Source organism: Puma concolor, chromosome F2, assembly GCF_028749965.1.
Source record: "Puma concolor isolate L17-30 chromosome F2, mPumCon1.1.hap2, whole genome shotgun sequence".
Lineage (NCBI taxonomy): Eukaryota > Metazoa > Chordata > Mammalia > Carnivora > Felidae > Puma > Puma concolor.
The window spans coordinates 58,047,501-58,062,219 of NC_141684.1; the positions used below are offsets into that span (position 1 = coordinate 58,047,501).

Consider the following 14,719-nt stretch of genomic DNA (forward strand, 5'->3'; position numbering starts at 1 on the left):
TAACATTTACTGCAACCAGTGCTATCATCCTAGGGGACAATCGCATTCACTCAGTTTTTTCACTGCAATACGTAATGAACACCATTTCAAATACCAGTTTGATGTTATCAATCCTGGTGAGTTGCCCATCTCTCAACCACTGCCTCAATCAACATCTCCCCTGGCTTAACAAATCCTACGCAAGCACTACTGATGAAAATCCTTCAATCATTTAAAAAAAAATTTTTAGTTTTTGGTTTTGTCTCTTTTTTTTTTTTTCAGGCAGCATCTCAGACCATAAATTCCCTTTGTTGAGAACAGGATGCACTCTGTAAGGTCATATCAGTTTCTGGCAGCAGGGTAAGGTACCAGGGAAAAGTTGGGCATATATTGGTGAAAATGCATTTTCCTCCTGTGTGTGTATGTCTGCAACCCTCAGCTACTGTAACAGCAGCTTGATTACAGCTTAAGCTTCTCTGAGTCCCTGCAGATCTCTCCATTTGCAGAATGATGGCACTGTACACAACAGTTGAGTGGTCTGAAACTTTAGTATTTATTTTCAGCCTATGACATAGGTACTGTCTTGATTTTATGAAACAGGTAGGCAATCTTGGTTCAAATCTTAACATTGAAGGGGCTCATAACTTCAAAGCAAACAGCCCCTGAATTTAAAAGTACCAACTTTCACATGTGCTGACAATTTCTGAAACAAGAAAGGTTGACATTGCTCTATTACATTACATATTATATTGTGTGAGACAGACATGCCTTACCTTGGATGCCCCTCACCCTCCTACATTCTATTGCACAGACTTCATAGTGGCAGAGATATAAGAAGAAAACAAAACTCTGGGCTCACCAATATTACTAAGTATTTTAGAAAATCCTTTTAAAAAGCTCTTACAAAAGAAAGACATCACTGAAGGTCACTGGCATAGTTAGTATGAAGGATAAGTTCTTAATACTGTCTTTACTGTAATCAAATTTAACCTTGTCTACTAAATCAGAGAGGAAGTGATCAGTTTAAAATACATCAAAAGATCTACATAGATGAAAAATGAAATCAAAATTCGTTTTGGTATCTGCAATGGTTAAAATGACACTCTAATTGCTCACAAATCAAACATCACAAAGCTTAGTGTGTAATTTTAATCATTGATGAGCTCCAGGTTAATTATCCTCATGGCATGCATGCAGCTTTTAAAACCCACTGAAATAATCTGATAACCATAAGCATGAAAAACTAATAATTTTCTAATTAGTCCACAAACATTAATGTTTACCTTTGCAGTTACCAAGTGTGCACAAACAATGTATACATACTGAAGGCAGCCAAAATGCCTAAAATATAATCCCCTGCTAGACTGAAGGAAATGAGGAAGTCAGGAAGAGACTAGAGAGTTGGAGTGGAAGCAGAGTGGTAAATAATACTGAATTAATGATCCTGGATTAAAATGACAAGTTCGAAAACCCAGGGAGGGTTTTTTTTTTTTTTTCCTATAATAAGGTAACTTAGGCTGGTATATGGAAGAAGAGTCACTTTGATTACAAAAGTAAGAAAAGTTCCCACTTTATGGTGTTGTAAAGGATTTTCTAAGCTATATTTTTATAATTGTTTTATTTCTGTTTGACCTGTAGCCCTACAACAGATCTCAGCCTACAGAAACACTTGCTAGGACTATTACACACTAGCTGAATGCACTTCAAATAAGTTGTATACAATCTGTAGTTCAGAATTTTGGCCAGTTGCCGAATGAACTCTGCAATGTATCACCTCAACATTTCTCTATACAAAGTAGATCCTGCCTTTTTATTTTATCTTAATAGAGCCAGAAGTAACTTTCAAAAATGTAACAACATTATTGCTATGTGAAAAAAAATTATGAAAACTACCCTCAAGAATCCATCACAGGTCAAAGCAGTACGACACATTTTGTTACAATACTCCCACATAATTTTATAGGAAACTGCCTATCAATTTCTTCTCAATAAGCTACACATTAATCAGAAACTGAATCAAGTACATAATAAGTCTTTTATGCAATCAAATTTACATTTCATTCCAAAAGCAACCATAGCAAACCTATCTAGATTGACACAGCTGAATAACATATTACCTGATTTTTAAAATTTGCAGCTATTGACTATGACCATGGCAATGTTCACCAGTATATTTTGATGGAATCACTTTAGTTTGTACAGTTAAAAAGTTATTTAGATTAGTATATACAGTGACACTGAATATGATGCTAAGTAATTTCATTGCCCTCAGTGTCAGACAAGATCTTTCTTAGATCATTGTGACCCATGTAGGAAATTTATACTAAAGTTTTAGAAGTCCCAGTAAAAAGACCACAAAGACAACCATTTAGCTTAAACCACCTAATTCATTTCAAAATGACTGCATAACAAGTAAACTCACTATAAAAGCTGCTTCACCATTTAAGCTGGTTTCTTTTCAGTCTTTACCAATTTCTGTTGTCGACTGCCAAGCATTCTATTCCTTAAAAATCACCAAAGTCCTCAAGAAATCCCAAATAGAAAACCTAATATAATTTTAATGCTAAATTCAGAACAATACATACCTGCTGGTCTGCTTAGAATATGTGTACACATTTTTTGGTATTCTCACTAATTCACAAGATCAGTGACTTTGATCATGTAAATCCCTTTTTCGGAACTAATGGACAATATGCAGAAAAAGAACTTTTATTGCTCGCTCTGCCTTGCTTTCGTCCTGCAGTCACTGCTGCCTAAACTCAGCTCTGCTAAATGACCAAACCCACCTACAAGGAGCCTGGCTAATGAAAGGGGGTGCTTTCTGAACAATAGAAGAATTCCTTTGCATTCAGCAAGCAGAGTTCCCATTAGAACCCAAAATCAGAGAGGCCAGTTTTACCTCTTTCTTTTTTTTTTTTTTAATTGAGATTGTCCCAGCCCTCCTCTACGGTCCAGTGAGACAGTGCTTGTGAAATGATTAAAAAGAACGTGATCTGATCAAGAGGACAGAATAATGGGAAAGGAATGCTAGGTTAGCCACTCTGCTAAGTGCTGGGAAAGAAGACCAATGCGCCCCTTAGTCTATTGTTTTTATTCTCCTCTGCTCTTCAGCCACCTCATAGGACTTTGAGTCTTTATTTACTCCATTTTAAACGGGTTAAAAGTTGTCCACTTACAAGAGAATTTGGTAACAAGTTACAAATCCTAAAAAAAAAAAGAAAAAGAAAAAAAAAGAAAAGAAAAAGGAAAGAAAGAAAGAAAGAAAGAAAGAAAGAAAGAAAGAAAGAAAGAAAGAAAGATCCTTGAATTATATCAAGTTTCCAAAAGGTCATCACTGTCTCTGCTGTGGCCTTTTCCCCATTCCAAATCCTCTATCAATATGTCATAGTGAGTTAGGCAAAGACAAAAGAGAGGCGCAGTGTGAAAACGGCACATATATCTAATCCTGACAAAGCAATGAATAGACCTTCACAAGTATAATTATACTTGTTTATTTGTTGCCACGTACAGAGAACTGATGAAAAAAAATCCATCAAAGTGGTATTATGCAGACACCAAGAGCTTCTTTTCTTTGGTTGCTAAAGCCACATTGAGGCTTAAATTCCTTATTGTTAAATTCAGAAGGAAGAAAAAAAAAGATTTTTGGCTGGACTTTTTTTTTTTTGCATCAGTTGCTGACAGATCTTTTGTGTACTAGGGTGTATTAGCTCACACCGCTACCTCATTTTTGCCCATGTTGGAATTCATAATTACAAACTACTGTACAGAGGCTTTTAAAAGGGCGTGGTGTCCTGACCAGGAGAAGAAGGTAGTGAAATTGCCCTTCTCTCTTAGTCTGTCTTTTGATATATATCAAAACACAGGTAAAGTACCTGTGTGGCAGCACCATTTACGTCAGAATACATCTTTGATCTCAGCCTTTTCCCTTGGCGCTGGTGGCTTTCTTTAGGCAGCTTTCTCTGCAATTTGCTTATTTTAGTATATGTTTAGTATTTCATTCAACATTACATAACTTGTTTCCCATTGCAGTATTAAAAACGTTAGCAAGAAGGAAGGCAAATACGACGATGTCAAAGGATTGAAATATTAAGTATAAAGACTTCAAATCCAACTACTAAGGAGCCATTATGTTTCAATAGACACTAAATCAAATAACTTAACAAAAGCACATTTTTTTGAGGTGTGGGGTGGGGGGGAGCCGAACGAGCCTTTTTTTTTTTTTTCTTGCAGGATAGAAATATATCAAAGTAAAAGCAATCTGCATAGTTAATGTTTGTGAGCTTTACAATTTAAAACAGAAAAGCTGTAATTTTTCTTTGCTGGCAATCTGGAAACACTCTGGAGTTAATTACAGCTGATTCGGAGTGAACCACACAAACAAAGACCAGTCTATGTCCAGACAATTATACTGCATTAACCAGCTTAGAGCTTCCTGCTGATGTTTCAGGGCTCTTCTGTTACACCCTTCTACCTTCCCAGCACGAGAGAAAATGCTTCTGCAAGAAGGAATTAATGAAGAGAACTGCAAAAGAATGTGTGACGACCTCTTCTGACACGGCAAAAACTTTCCACCCATGTCACGACAAAGGGGAGAAGGTAATTAAGTTTGAATAGAAGGATGTAACCAAATGTATTAAGCATTTAAAACAAGCAAATTTTTAAGGAGGGAGAGTTTACAAAAACAAACCTGAGTGTGCGAGTCAACTAAGTCATTTCCCCTTATTTTCCTCATTAAAGTCTAAATTAGCTGTTCAATGCAGATTTATTTCCTACTCTACAAGCAGGACCCTTGTGATTGACACTTACGGTTCTTCTGCCTCCCATGCTAGCTCTTCCTCTCCTCTACTCCCCCCTCATTTTTTCTCATTCCCTCTCACATCTCTAAACTTACATGGACTTTATATGACAATTACCTATCATTAAGCATATGTGTTGGAGAACTAAAAAGAAAAGGTACAGTTTGCCTATGAGTCCAACAGTTCTTAATTTGTTTAGTTGTGGGAAATAGGAATTTTACTCAGTTTTCTTCACAACTTTAATCAAACTCCAGCTACTTTCCTTAGAGAGAAATCAATAATCTCTCCTTAACCAAATTACACTATTATATGACTCATTTTATTTGTTTGCTTCGGGAAAATTTCATAATCAGTGAGCAAGATGGACTCAATACTTTAGTTATCCTCTGTAAACAAACTTTGGTACTTCCAACCAATCTCGTTGATTTCTAATTTTCTTAGTCTTTCTAATTGAAAAGGAATAGTTTGCATTGGTGTGAGACAAGCACATGAACTGTAATTATGTTCAGTGCCTCTTTCTGATTCTTTCTTTGATACTGTTTTGCTAGTATTCCAGCTGACATTGGAGCTTTGTAGTGATTGCTTCATTAAAGGGTAAGGATGTCCTAATCAGCTAAAGCATTACTAGAAAGCTGTTGTTTGCCAATACTATGACAATATACTAGCTTTTCCCCCCTTTCCTTATAGAAGAAAAAGGTACATCTGAGTGCCAGTTACCCAGCAATACTTAAGTATTATTCATCTTCCCTTTTTCTCAAATATGCAAAGTAGGATTAGAGTTAAATGACTATATGATACTTTTCATTTTTCTTCCCTAAATGAATGTTAATCTACAAATCAAGCATGTGTTGTCTTAGTATACATATAAATATAATTTCTGAAAATATTAAACAGTTATGTAAATTACACTCAATTTTGTAAAGCATCTCAATAATAGACAGAATCACTTTCCCTTCTCATACTCCTCTCCCTCGATCCCTACTATATCTGAAAGTTCAAGTAAATACCACTTCTAAATATAAAGCTTAAACAGGGAGTCCTTTTAGTTTTCCTTGGAAAAACATAGACTGTGTCAATCATTTTTAGAAAATTATAAATCATTTTGCCATGTTTTTGTTTATATTTCTAGTCCTTAAAATGTAATTGACTAATCTCTCTGGCTTACACATAATCTAAGATTATTTACTTGATAATGATTTTAAATTGTCACATAGTAGCATTTAAAAAACTTACCATAATTTGTTTTATAAAGGTATATATAACCATTGAATATTTGGCTCCAAAAAGAGATTTACCAGACTAGTGAAAAACATTCCACACATATATTTATCTCATGTACAATATGAAGATAGTATATTCTAACATGTACATGTATTTTCTCCTTCTTTATCTATTATATAAAATGCATTATTGAACTACTGATACTTAAGTACTTAAAAGAAAAACAATTGTATAATTATCTGTATTTCATGATTCCCAAGAATATGATCTCATAACAAATGTAACAGCAAGTGTAATAAAGTGAGTACATTCTTACTTTAAAAAAAAATGTCATTCTTTGCAGGCTAAACCTACCATAATTATCTTTATAAAGCTAATTACAGGTCAGGTATTCCAGCAAACATTCTTATTCTCTGAGCAATGATTTCAATGATTTTAAAATAGTTTTAATGAATAAAGTTATATGCATAAATTTTAAAATCACTACCAAGTACCTCTTATTATACAATACTCCTAGAGTCTACAAAATACAAGTCTCTTTTTATACCGCTTTGTAAATACTTTAAGTCACTTTATATTATAAACCACATAGGACTAACATACTAGAGAACATAAGTGGAATGCCAAGTTTTCTTCTGGATGAAATATTGGCAAATTTATGTTTGATCCTTAAGATTAGTTGGTTATTTTATTTCTATTATGAAGAGCCCTTTGTTTGTTTGTGTGTGTGTGTGTGCGCGTGCGTGCATGCGTGCGTGTGTGTGTGTGTGTGTGTGTGTGTGTGTTTGGCCTGAAAGTTAATTTGACTGCTGTCCATAAGTGAAGTGAGCAATTCAGTAATTAACTTTTGTGTTTTAAATGTATGAACTTTAATTAGATTTCATTATAAACAAACAAACGTCAACCATAATTATAAGCTCCTTGGTTTACCCACATATTATCCCTTTTCAAACAAACTTGATGTCAGACAAATTAAAATCAAGCAGCCAGCAATTTTGAGTTGAATTTTACATGATCTGCTGGTAACCTGATTACTTTAACTTCAATATCATTACAGGAAAAGTATTTCAGGAAAAATAATGACAAGAATTCCAACAGGAGACAAGCTTAATTGTATTGATTCAAAAGATGCATGTTCATAGGAACCATGTTGAAGGAATAATGTTATCTCAAATCTACAGTTTCTATTAAAATGAAATTGTCCAGCATGAAAGAGGCAATTAAGATTAGTGTCTGCAGAACTAGAGATACTAAACTAACTAAATAATTATCTGGGCCCAATTATCTTATACTTTAGGTAGCAAAATACCAGTGTGGAGCAACTATAAGGCATGAGGTTTGCAGGTTTATTTACTGACTGGTGTATCTATTAGGACCAAGAACAAGTGGAGCTGTCAGGACATAATGAAGGTAAATGATTAGTTAGCACCAAGCCTGAACTCTTCTTCAATGCAATAAGAGTTAATTAAAGTTTACCACCAAACATCAACCAAAGCAGGATGTTGATCAGGTTTCAGCATTAAGTGCAAACAGACAATAGTTGGCAGCAATTAGTGCAGCTATCAAATGACATGCAATGATAATTATACATTTAAAACAGCTAAAGAGCTGGGGGAAAAACTAATCAGCTTCTTTGACGACAAATACTCAAAGGGCAGGAAACAGGTATCAGATTATTTCACTTTAACACTGTAAATCAATCGAATTAAACAAGAAAAGGTTGTATGGGTGCATTATCTGAAAGAGAACAGTTCACTGGATTCAAAATGAAATAAATCTGCTAGTATTGGTCTATCAAAGATAAGAACTTTTGTAGCCAAAGAAAATAAGTTACTTTTCAATTAAAGTTTCGGAATGAAGTCTGTGTAAAGGAAGTTTAGGTTCTTAGTCTTGGGTAAATTCAACAACGCAACAAGTATTTCACCATAATTACTGTTACTTAAATGAAGCATTAACTTCGACTTTAAAATACTATTCAAAAGTACATTGTGCCTGAATCTTATCTTTGTGTACCCAAATATTATCTCCCCCAAAAGCTTTCAGACGTTAAGATCAATTTTTTTTTTTAGTGCAGCCAAATTTAAAACGAAAGTCATATATACATATTTAGTGTATGTTATTGCAAGTCTTTCCTTGATGTCCTTCAAATCCAGGGCTTCAATCTTGCTGAAATCAATGAACCTGAATGAAACACATCCCTTAAAATAACGGTTATGTCACCTCACTCTTTTCCATAGTTCCCGGCCTGCATCCTAGAGCATAAGTCTAGAAATACACCCGTACTCATGACCCCACCTCTCCAGCTTCCCAACTAATTCTGTTATGCTAAGGATTTGTACACAGTGCTGGCTAATCCCAATATTTCCCTGGAGCTAAATCTAAGCCATGGCTGACTCCCAGCACAAAAATGTCTCTCTCCAAAAGCCCTTTAGCCCCCTTCAGCACTCATACACTCATTGGTCCTGACATTTTCACTTCAGCCATGACAAATGAGCTGATGACTCTGATGTGATTGCATGGGAGGATGGCTTTATCTAAAGATATATCATTAACTCTCATCACCATCTCCTAATATGGCTCTTCTGGGTTAATGTGTTGTGAAAATTTGAGGAAATTTTTGTGTAAATATATGCGCTTTAAGTAGTAAGAGACCAACTTCATCAAAAGGAGAAAAGAGTAGCCAAAGTGGACAGGATCAGGGGAGGGGAAAAAAAGACTAGCATTAACTAAATGTCGCTCTGGGGATTTAAGTAACTCTACTCAACCTCTGCCCCAGTGCAAACCAGCCAGCTGACCGTCTCTTAAAGGTCCCTTCTCTTCAACATGGGTGGCTGGAGCACAGCGTCACTTGTAAGTTGGCACAAATAAAGCTTCTCAGATAAACATGGCTAATCAATCTGCAAGCCCAGGTCTTTATTTTTCTCCCAGTGTAGTACGTATTTTATTCCTGAACCCTTAATTTCCCATGTTATGAAATCTCTCTAAATTCATTTTAATGGGGAAAGGGATTGTCAAAGCCCATTTCACTCCAAGATCATTGTATTCTTCAATTAGAAGGAAGCAGTATTTTTCCACCTACTATTAAATGTGAAACTTTTCAAGTTGCAAAGGAGAGGGGAAAAGGAAGCCTTTCCATTTAGCATAAATATCACAACCTTTAGGTTAAGTTAGAACCCAAGTTCCAGTTATGTAGTTCTTGTTATGTATACTATGGAGTTTACAGAGTAGATACTTGTTATAACCTCTTCTCTCATTTCATCTGAGAACACACAGCCAATCAGAGTCAACTGTAGCATAACAGACCTCAGGAAAGGAGGTCAGGCTTTGAGGTAAAGTGCTATTCACTCTTGGACCATGCAAGGAGCTCTTTATTCCTGTTCTTATTGGCATCAGTCCCCCTTACTAGAGCAAGAACAAAGCCAAGTGCTCGTGTGAGGTTTATGAATAAATCAGAGGTGAGCCACTGTAAGTGCTGCCCATGATTTCCTTGTTGACAGTGAGCACTTAAACAGGCTTCTATGACCAGGGACTTCTGGCAAACCATAATGATTCCTAATCTGCACCCTGCTTCATTTCAAGAACTAAATGACCCACCCCATTTTTCCTGCAAGTTTTCACCTTTCAAGCAATTCTTGTCCTATCTCAAGCAGCTTAACTTTAAAATCCCAGAGCAGTCAGCTTGTGCTGTGGTCATCACAGAAATTGTACCAGCTGAAAAGCCTTCCTTTGCTTGGAAAAATTCCACAAATGAAAATATCTCCAACATAACAGAAATTATTCTCACATTAATATTATAGACTCTTTACATATGGCAGCAGCTAATTCCACTAAGGTGAAAAATACGAAATGATCTGCAGAAGGGCACATACACATTAGATCTGATCAGCGAGGCTCTGTAACTATGTGATGTTTCCCAGGAATTTCTCTGAGCTTCAGTTTCCTTATGGGTTAAACAAGATGATTATGCTACATCCCTTCTGACTGCAACAATCTATGGCTCTGCTAGAAAAACCCATTCAGATTGCATTGAAGATAGTGTTCCCTATGGAGTTTTCCAAGACAAACCCAGATGTTTTCAAGGTTGCTTATTTCTTTTCAAGAAGATCTCAAGAAGAGAGGCAGATTCCAGTAGAATAGTAAACTGAAGCTTTCTGTGTACATTTTTAATGAACTATTATTCATTTTTTCATTCATTCAACAGACATTTTATTAAGCACCAAGGATTTGCCAATAATGTCCCCCACAATACAGTGATTAAACAGGTATGGTTGCTGCCCTCATGGAGGCTGAAATTTATTTGGAGGAAACACTTAAATAAGCATCATGAAAAATGCTGAGATGCTAACTGTTTTTCTTTCAGTGAAATGTATCATTTCCTTATCAGTACTCAATAAAGGCTTAGCTTTATATTAATGTATTTCTTATCAAGTCCAGGGCCAGTTATAAATGACCAGAATACAGGCAAGGCACACATTTTGTGTTTAAGAAAAATTTTAACAAAGATTTTGAGCCACACACATTAAGCACAAAGCAAACTCAAAGCTGAAAACTTATGATCCAAGTACACTTACATTTCCCATAACAATACAAATAATAATTTTAAATGAATCTTATATGTATCACAATGGGAAATTATTATGAATTTTAAAAAGAAAGTCCATAATATAAATAGATTTTTGTTTTTAGATAGTCCAAAAATTGTATTATAAATTTATTAACCCTTGTCATGAATCTTATCATCTTTGAACCTGGGTACTCCTCTAATGAATAATGCATTATTACAAAAAGATAAAGGATTGTGATGTCCTCCAACAACAGATAAGCCTGCAGTCTCATAAGTTGGCTATAAAATCCCTCAAGAAAATTGAAAGGTTTAAGGTTTGTACAGTATTACTGGATTATTAGTAATTGGATCTCTTCTCTAAGTGGGTATGAATCTTGATCAACAGGGTGCCAATGTCATAGTATCTATACTCCTTTCGTTGTGTATCAAAATATCAAAATACCAAAAACATGGAAAGGTATTTCTATGGCATCTAATCCAGTTTTTGGAAATCCTCTAATTCAAAGGCTTTCAAACAGGCTGGGTCAACAAGACTGAAATAAACACTGTGGTATCGTCTATTATTGCATATAATGGACAGTCTGGAATCTTGAGTTCATGTAGATAGAATAAGGTCTGAATTATTTAAAAACGATTCCTGTTCTAATTTGCTTCTTAGAAAAAGACCCAGAAATGCATTAAACGTCTAAAAGCCCTCCAAGCCAAAACAACCCATGATGATGGAGTGGTAGAGGTGTAGGACGGTCCTCCTAGATGTCATCTAGGTATGTGTCGATAAGAATACACCTTTTATGCATACCCGTTTCCCAGTTTCTACTTGCATCTGTTGTAAGAGAGAGGGCATCTGTACTCACAAGACCTATGTAGACTTGCTTTATCAAATCCTGTTCAGTTGAGTATTACATCAAAACCAGCTATTGAAAATAAAGAAAAAGGGAACATAGGGTATCGGGCCCTGTCACATTTACTTATTTTGATGTTCACAACACTTTAATGTTATGTAATCTCTACAACAACTCTGAGATACAAATGAGGACATTGAGGCTTAGAAAGGTTAAATCATTTGGATAAGACGATCCATTATAAGAATTTAATTCAGGTGTCTCATAGCTGTAACACAATTCCTAATGGTCACTGAGTGGTCAAAAACGGAGTGGATTTTCAAACATCTAAAGCCTAAGTCAAAATAAACTCATTTAAAGAGGAATCCAAAGTAAACAGAGTCAAAAGAATGTCTGTTTTTTACTGTCATTCTCTCTGCACTATGCTGTCTTTAAAATATCACAGCCCTGTCTTCATTTACTTTCCCTACACAGAATAGGAATCTCATTCTTCAAAACACCATGTACATGATTATTAAGCATACATTTTAAGTCACTGAGGTCATCAGTACTCTTATGAATCATAAACTCATCTGGACCATTCAAGTCTGACCTCCTAATTAACCCAAAAATATGTTTACAGTCACAGTGATAAGATACCATCCAGAGTGAACTTGTACTTGGATTTGTCTGCACCACACATTTTCCTTTTCTTCTCTATTTCCAAGACCCATTCAGTCACATAACAAACCCTTTTCCAAGCAGCCAATATAGCTGTGTGACCACTGGTCCTGGAGTTGGGATATCTGAATTCTTGTCCTGACATTTTCCTACCTTGCTTGGTAATTCAACGATCATTTCTCCTGAATTCAATATCCCATATTTTAAAATGAGCTGGCTGCACTGAATAACTCTAGGGTATTCTCAGGCTTTAGCATCTTGATAGTTTCCAGTTGCCTTACAAACCTACCTGTTATTTTCTGTTGTGGTCATGTTGGCCAGCTCTTAGAAAATGAAAGGAATTTAGTGTACAGAGAGAAAATTTCACAGGCTACCCTTAGGAATACATCTACATCTAAAAAGGAAAGAGAGACAGCGACATGGAAAGAGGGTGGGCGGGTGTGTACGTGTCTTTATACACACTCCTAGTTTGTATATACTAAACCAAAGATATGACTCGTTCTCAATTGAGCAGTAGGCTCATAAAATTTTAAGTATTACTTGCACTATTCCTAACTGTATGGAAAAAAGTACTAAGAACTGTATTTTAGAGAATCCGCATTAAGAAAGCCTTTCAGGTTTAATGAAGGTACTTTGGGAAAAGATTGGGCTTCTTCAATTTACTCTTTCAAGCATGCGAATTTTAAGATTCTCCATAAACTTCCTTCTTACCAAGTTTTGTTTTGTTTTGTTTTGTTTTGTTCTTAACAGTACAACCAGGTGGCACACACCAGCTCACATGTTTTTGTATTTTAACCATTGTTAAAGCTATGGATTTCCTTTCTTCTTTACAGTGAAGGAAAAGAATTTTATGGACAGTTATAAAATGCATATTTTAACGGAAAAGTCAATTTTCCCTGGTTAAAATGATTTAGGACTGAGTAAATACTTGCAGAATGCTCTCTGTTTTTATAGCTAGAACACAATAGAACCTATAAACTCTGTCGTCAGAGGTATGTGTTATAGCGCGTACCATTCAGAAATTATCAACTGTGCACTGTTGTATCCCCAGGACAAGCAAACATGAGGAATGATCAGTCACCTAAATACATGATGCTGGTGTGTGAACTCCTGACCTGAATGACTAAAACACCTACTCGGGACTTGTCTTGGACCATCAGGGCATTATGACATATTAACCAAGTCAAGCTGCCCAATTCTTAAATGTTGTTTGTTTATTTTTTCAATCTCCAGAATGTTAAAGTGGCTAATTATATCAGAGATAAGTTGCTTGCCAAATAGGACTTCAGTGTCAGCCGTTTTTAAGTTGTGTGCATACATTCAAAAATAGCTCAAAATGGCAAATATTTTATTTCAGTCACAAACCTTTAAGAGAGTAGGGGAGTGGAGAGCAGCCATTCCTGGACTGAGGATTGTATGTCAAACGTGAAACCATATCAAACTTTCAAGGCAACTTGTGAACCTCTGAAACTAGGGAATTAACAGAACATCAAATCCAGCAAGATCACAGGGGCACAATCCTTATGCAAGAAAATAATGCCATTGAGCCCTCATTAAAAGACCATTTCGTCCTTAGCCATCAAAGACTGTGAGTGCACTAAGATCTTGGTTATATCATCAGGGATAACGAAAACAAGTGCCAAGAGAAATTGTGCACTTTTAGTTCTCACATGTGTCCATCTGTTCACATATAAACATATATTCTGCTTTCTGTCTGATTCCTAAAATCTTGATATCAGAATACCCTGGGCTTTTGCCCATTTCCTAAGAATGCAGACATCACATAAGCTACTATTAACCCATGTGTGATCCACTTCCATGGTGGCTGGAAAGCTGCCAGTTACAACACATGGTGCTTGGTTAACAATGTCTTAAAATATAAATGAATTTATTTTTTAAATTAACACATTTTTCTTATGGAAATACCTTAATAAGCCCTTCTGCATGTAAAATAGCCTCCATGTGGATTTTTTTTGTTCTTTTAAGACTTTTTGCAAGCATATCATAAAGTTAACCATAAAAGTTTCTGAAACAATCCAGAATTTCTTGACAAATTTTTAAAAGGACTCTAGTAAAGAATTTTGGTGACTTTATATAACAAAGATCAAACACTTTTCCTTTACAATATTCTGTACTCAAGAGGCAACCCTTATCCTTTAATTTACGTGAAAACACTTCTGATTTCCCAAGTTTCCATGTAACCATCTTAATAGTACCTCAGCAACTGAACTGCTAAAGTGTGATGAGGCCGACAGACCTTCTACATTCTGGGAAGAAAACAAGTTAGGTTAACCTCTGGTGGAATCTTTCAGTCCTGCTCTGGGGCAGCTTTCCATGGCTCATCTGTGGTGACCCCCAAACCGGAAAGAGCATGTTTAAAATGTATACCTATAAATAATTATCCCCACTGAATTTGTTTTACATATGTACAAAAGAATCAATTCCCACCTTTGAAGGTGTCTCAACACTTACAGTATTTTAACTGCCCTAATTATGGTTGAAGAAACATCATTAAGAGGGAGCCCTGACCATGTTGTCAACTGATAACTGGTTACAACTCTAACTAGTGACAAGAGAAAACCTTACTGCAAACGTCTCCGAGATCGAACATACAATACTTAGACACTTTATAAAGGACTTAGCTCAAAATGAAATGC

At 35.6% G+C, this 14,719-nt stretch overlaps 2 protein-coding genes across 5 annotated transcripts in view; one reads left to right on the forward strand and one right to left on the reverse strand.

The window, feature by feature from the left end:
• Positions 1-14,719, reverse strand: part of ZFHX4 (zinc finger homeobox 4) — a 183,769-nt gene that overhangs the window by 161,678 nt on the left and 7,372 nt on the right. The window lies entirely within an intron of this gene.
• Positions 1-14,719, forward strand: part of LOC147572042 (uncharacterized) — a 46,785-nt gene that overhangs the window by 466 nt on the left and 31,600 nt on the right. The window contains exon 3 of the mRNA XM_086695167.1: positions 4,459-4,575. Coding sequence (XP_086551293.1) covers positions 4,459-4,575 — 117 coding nt within the window. The remainder of the gene's footprint in view (positions 1-4,458; positions 4,576-14,719) is intronic.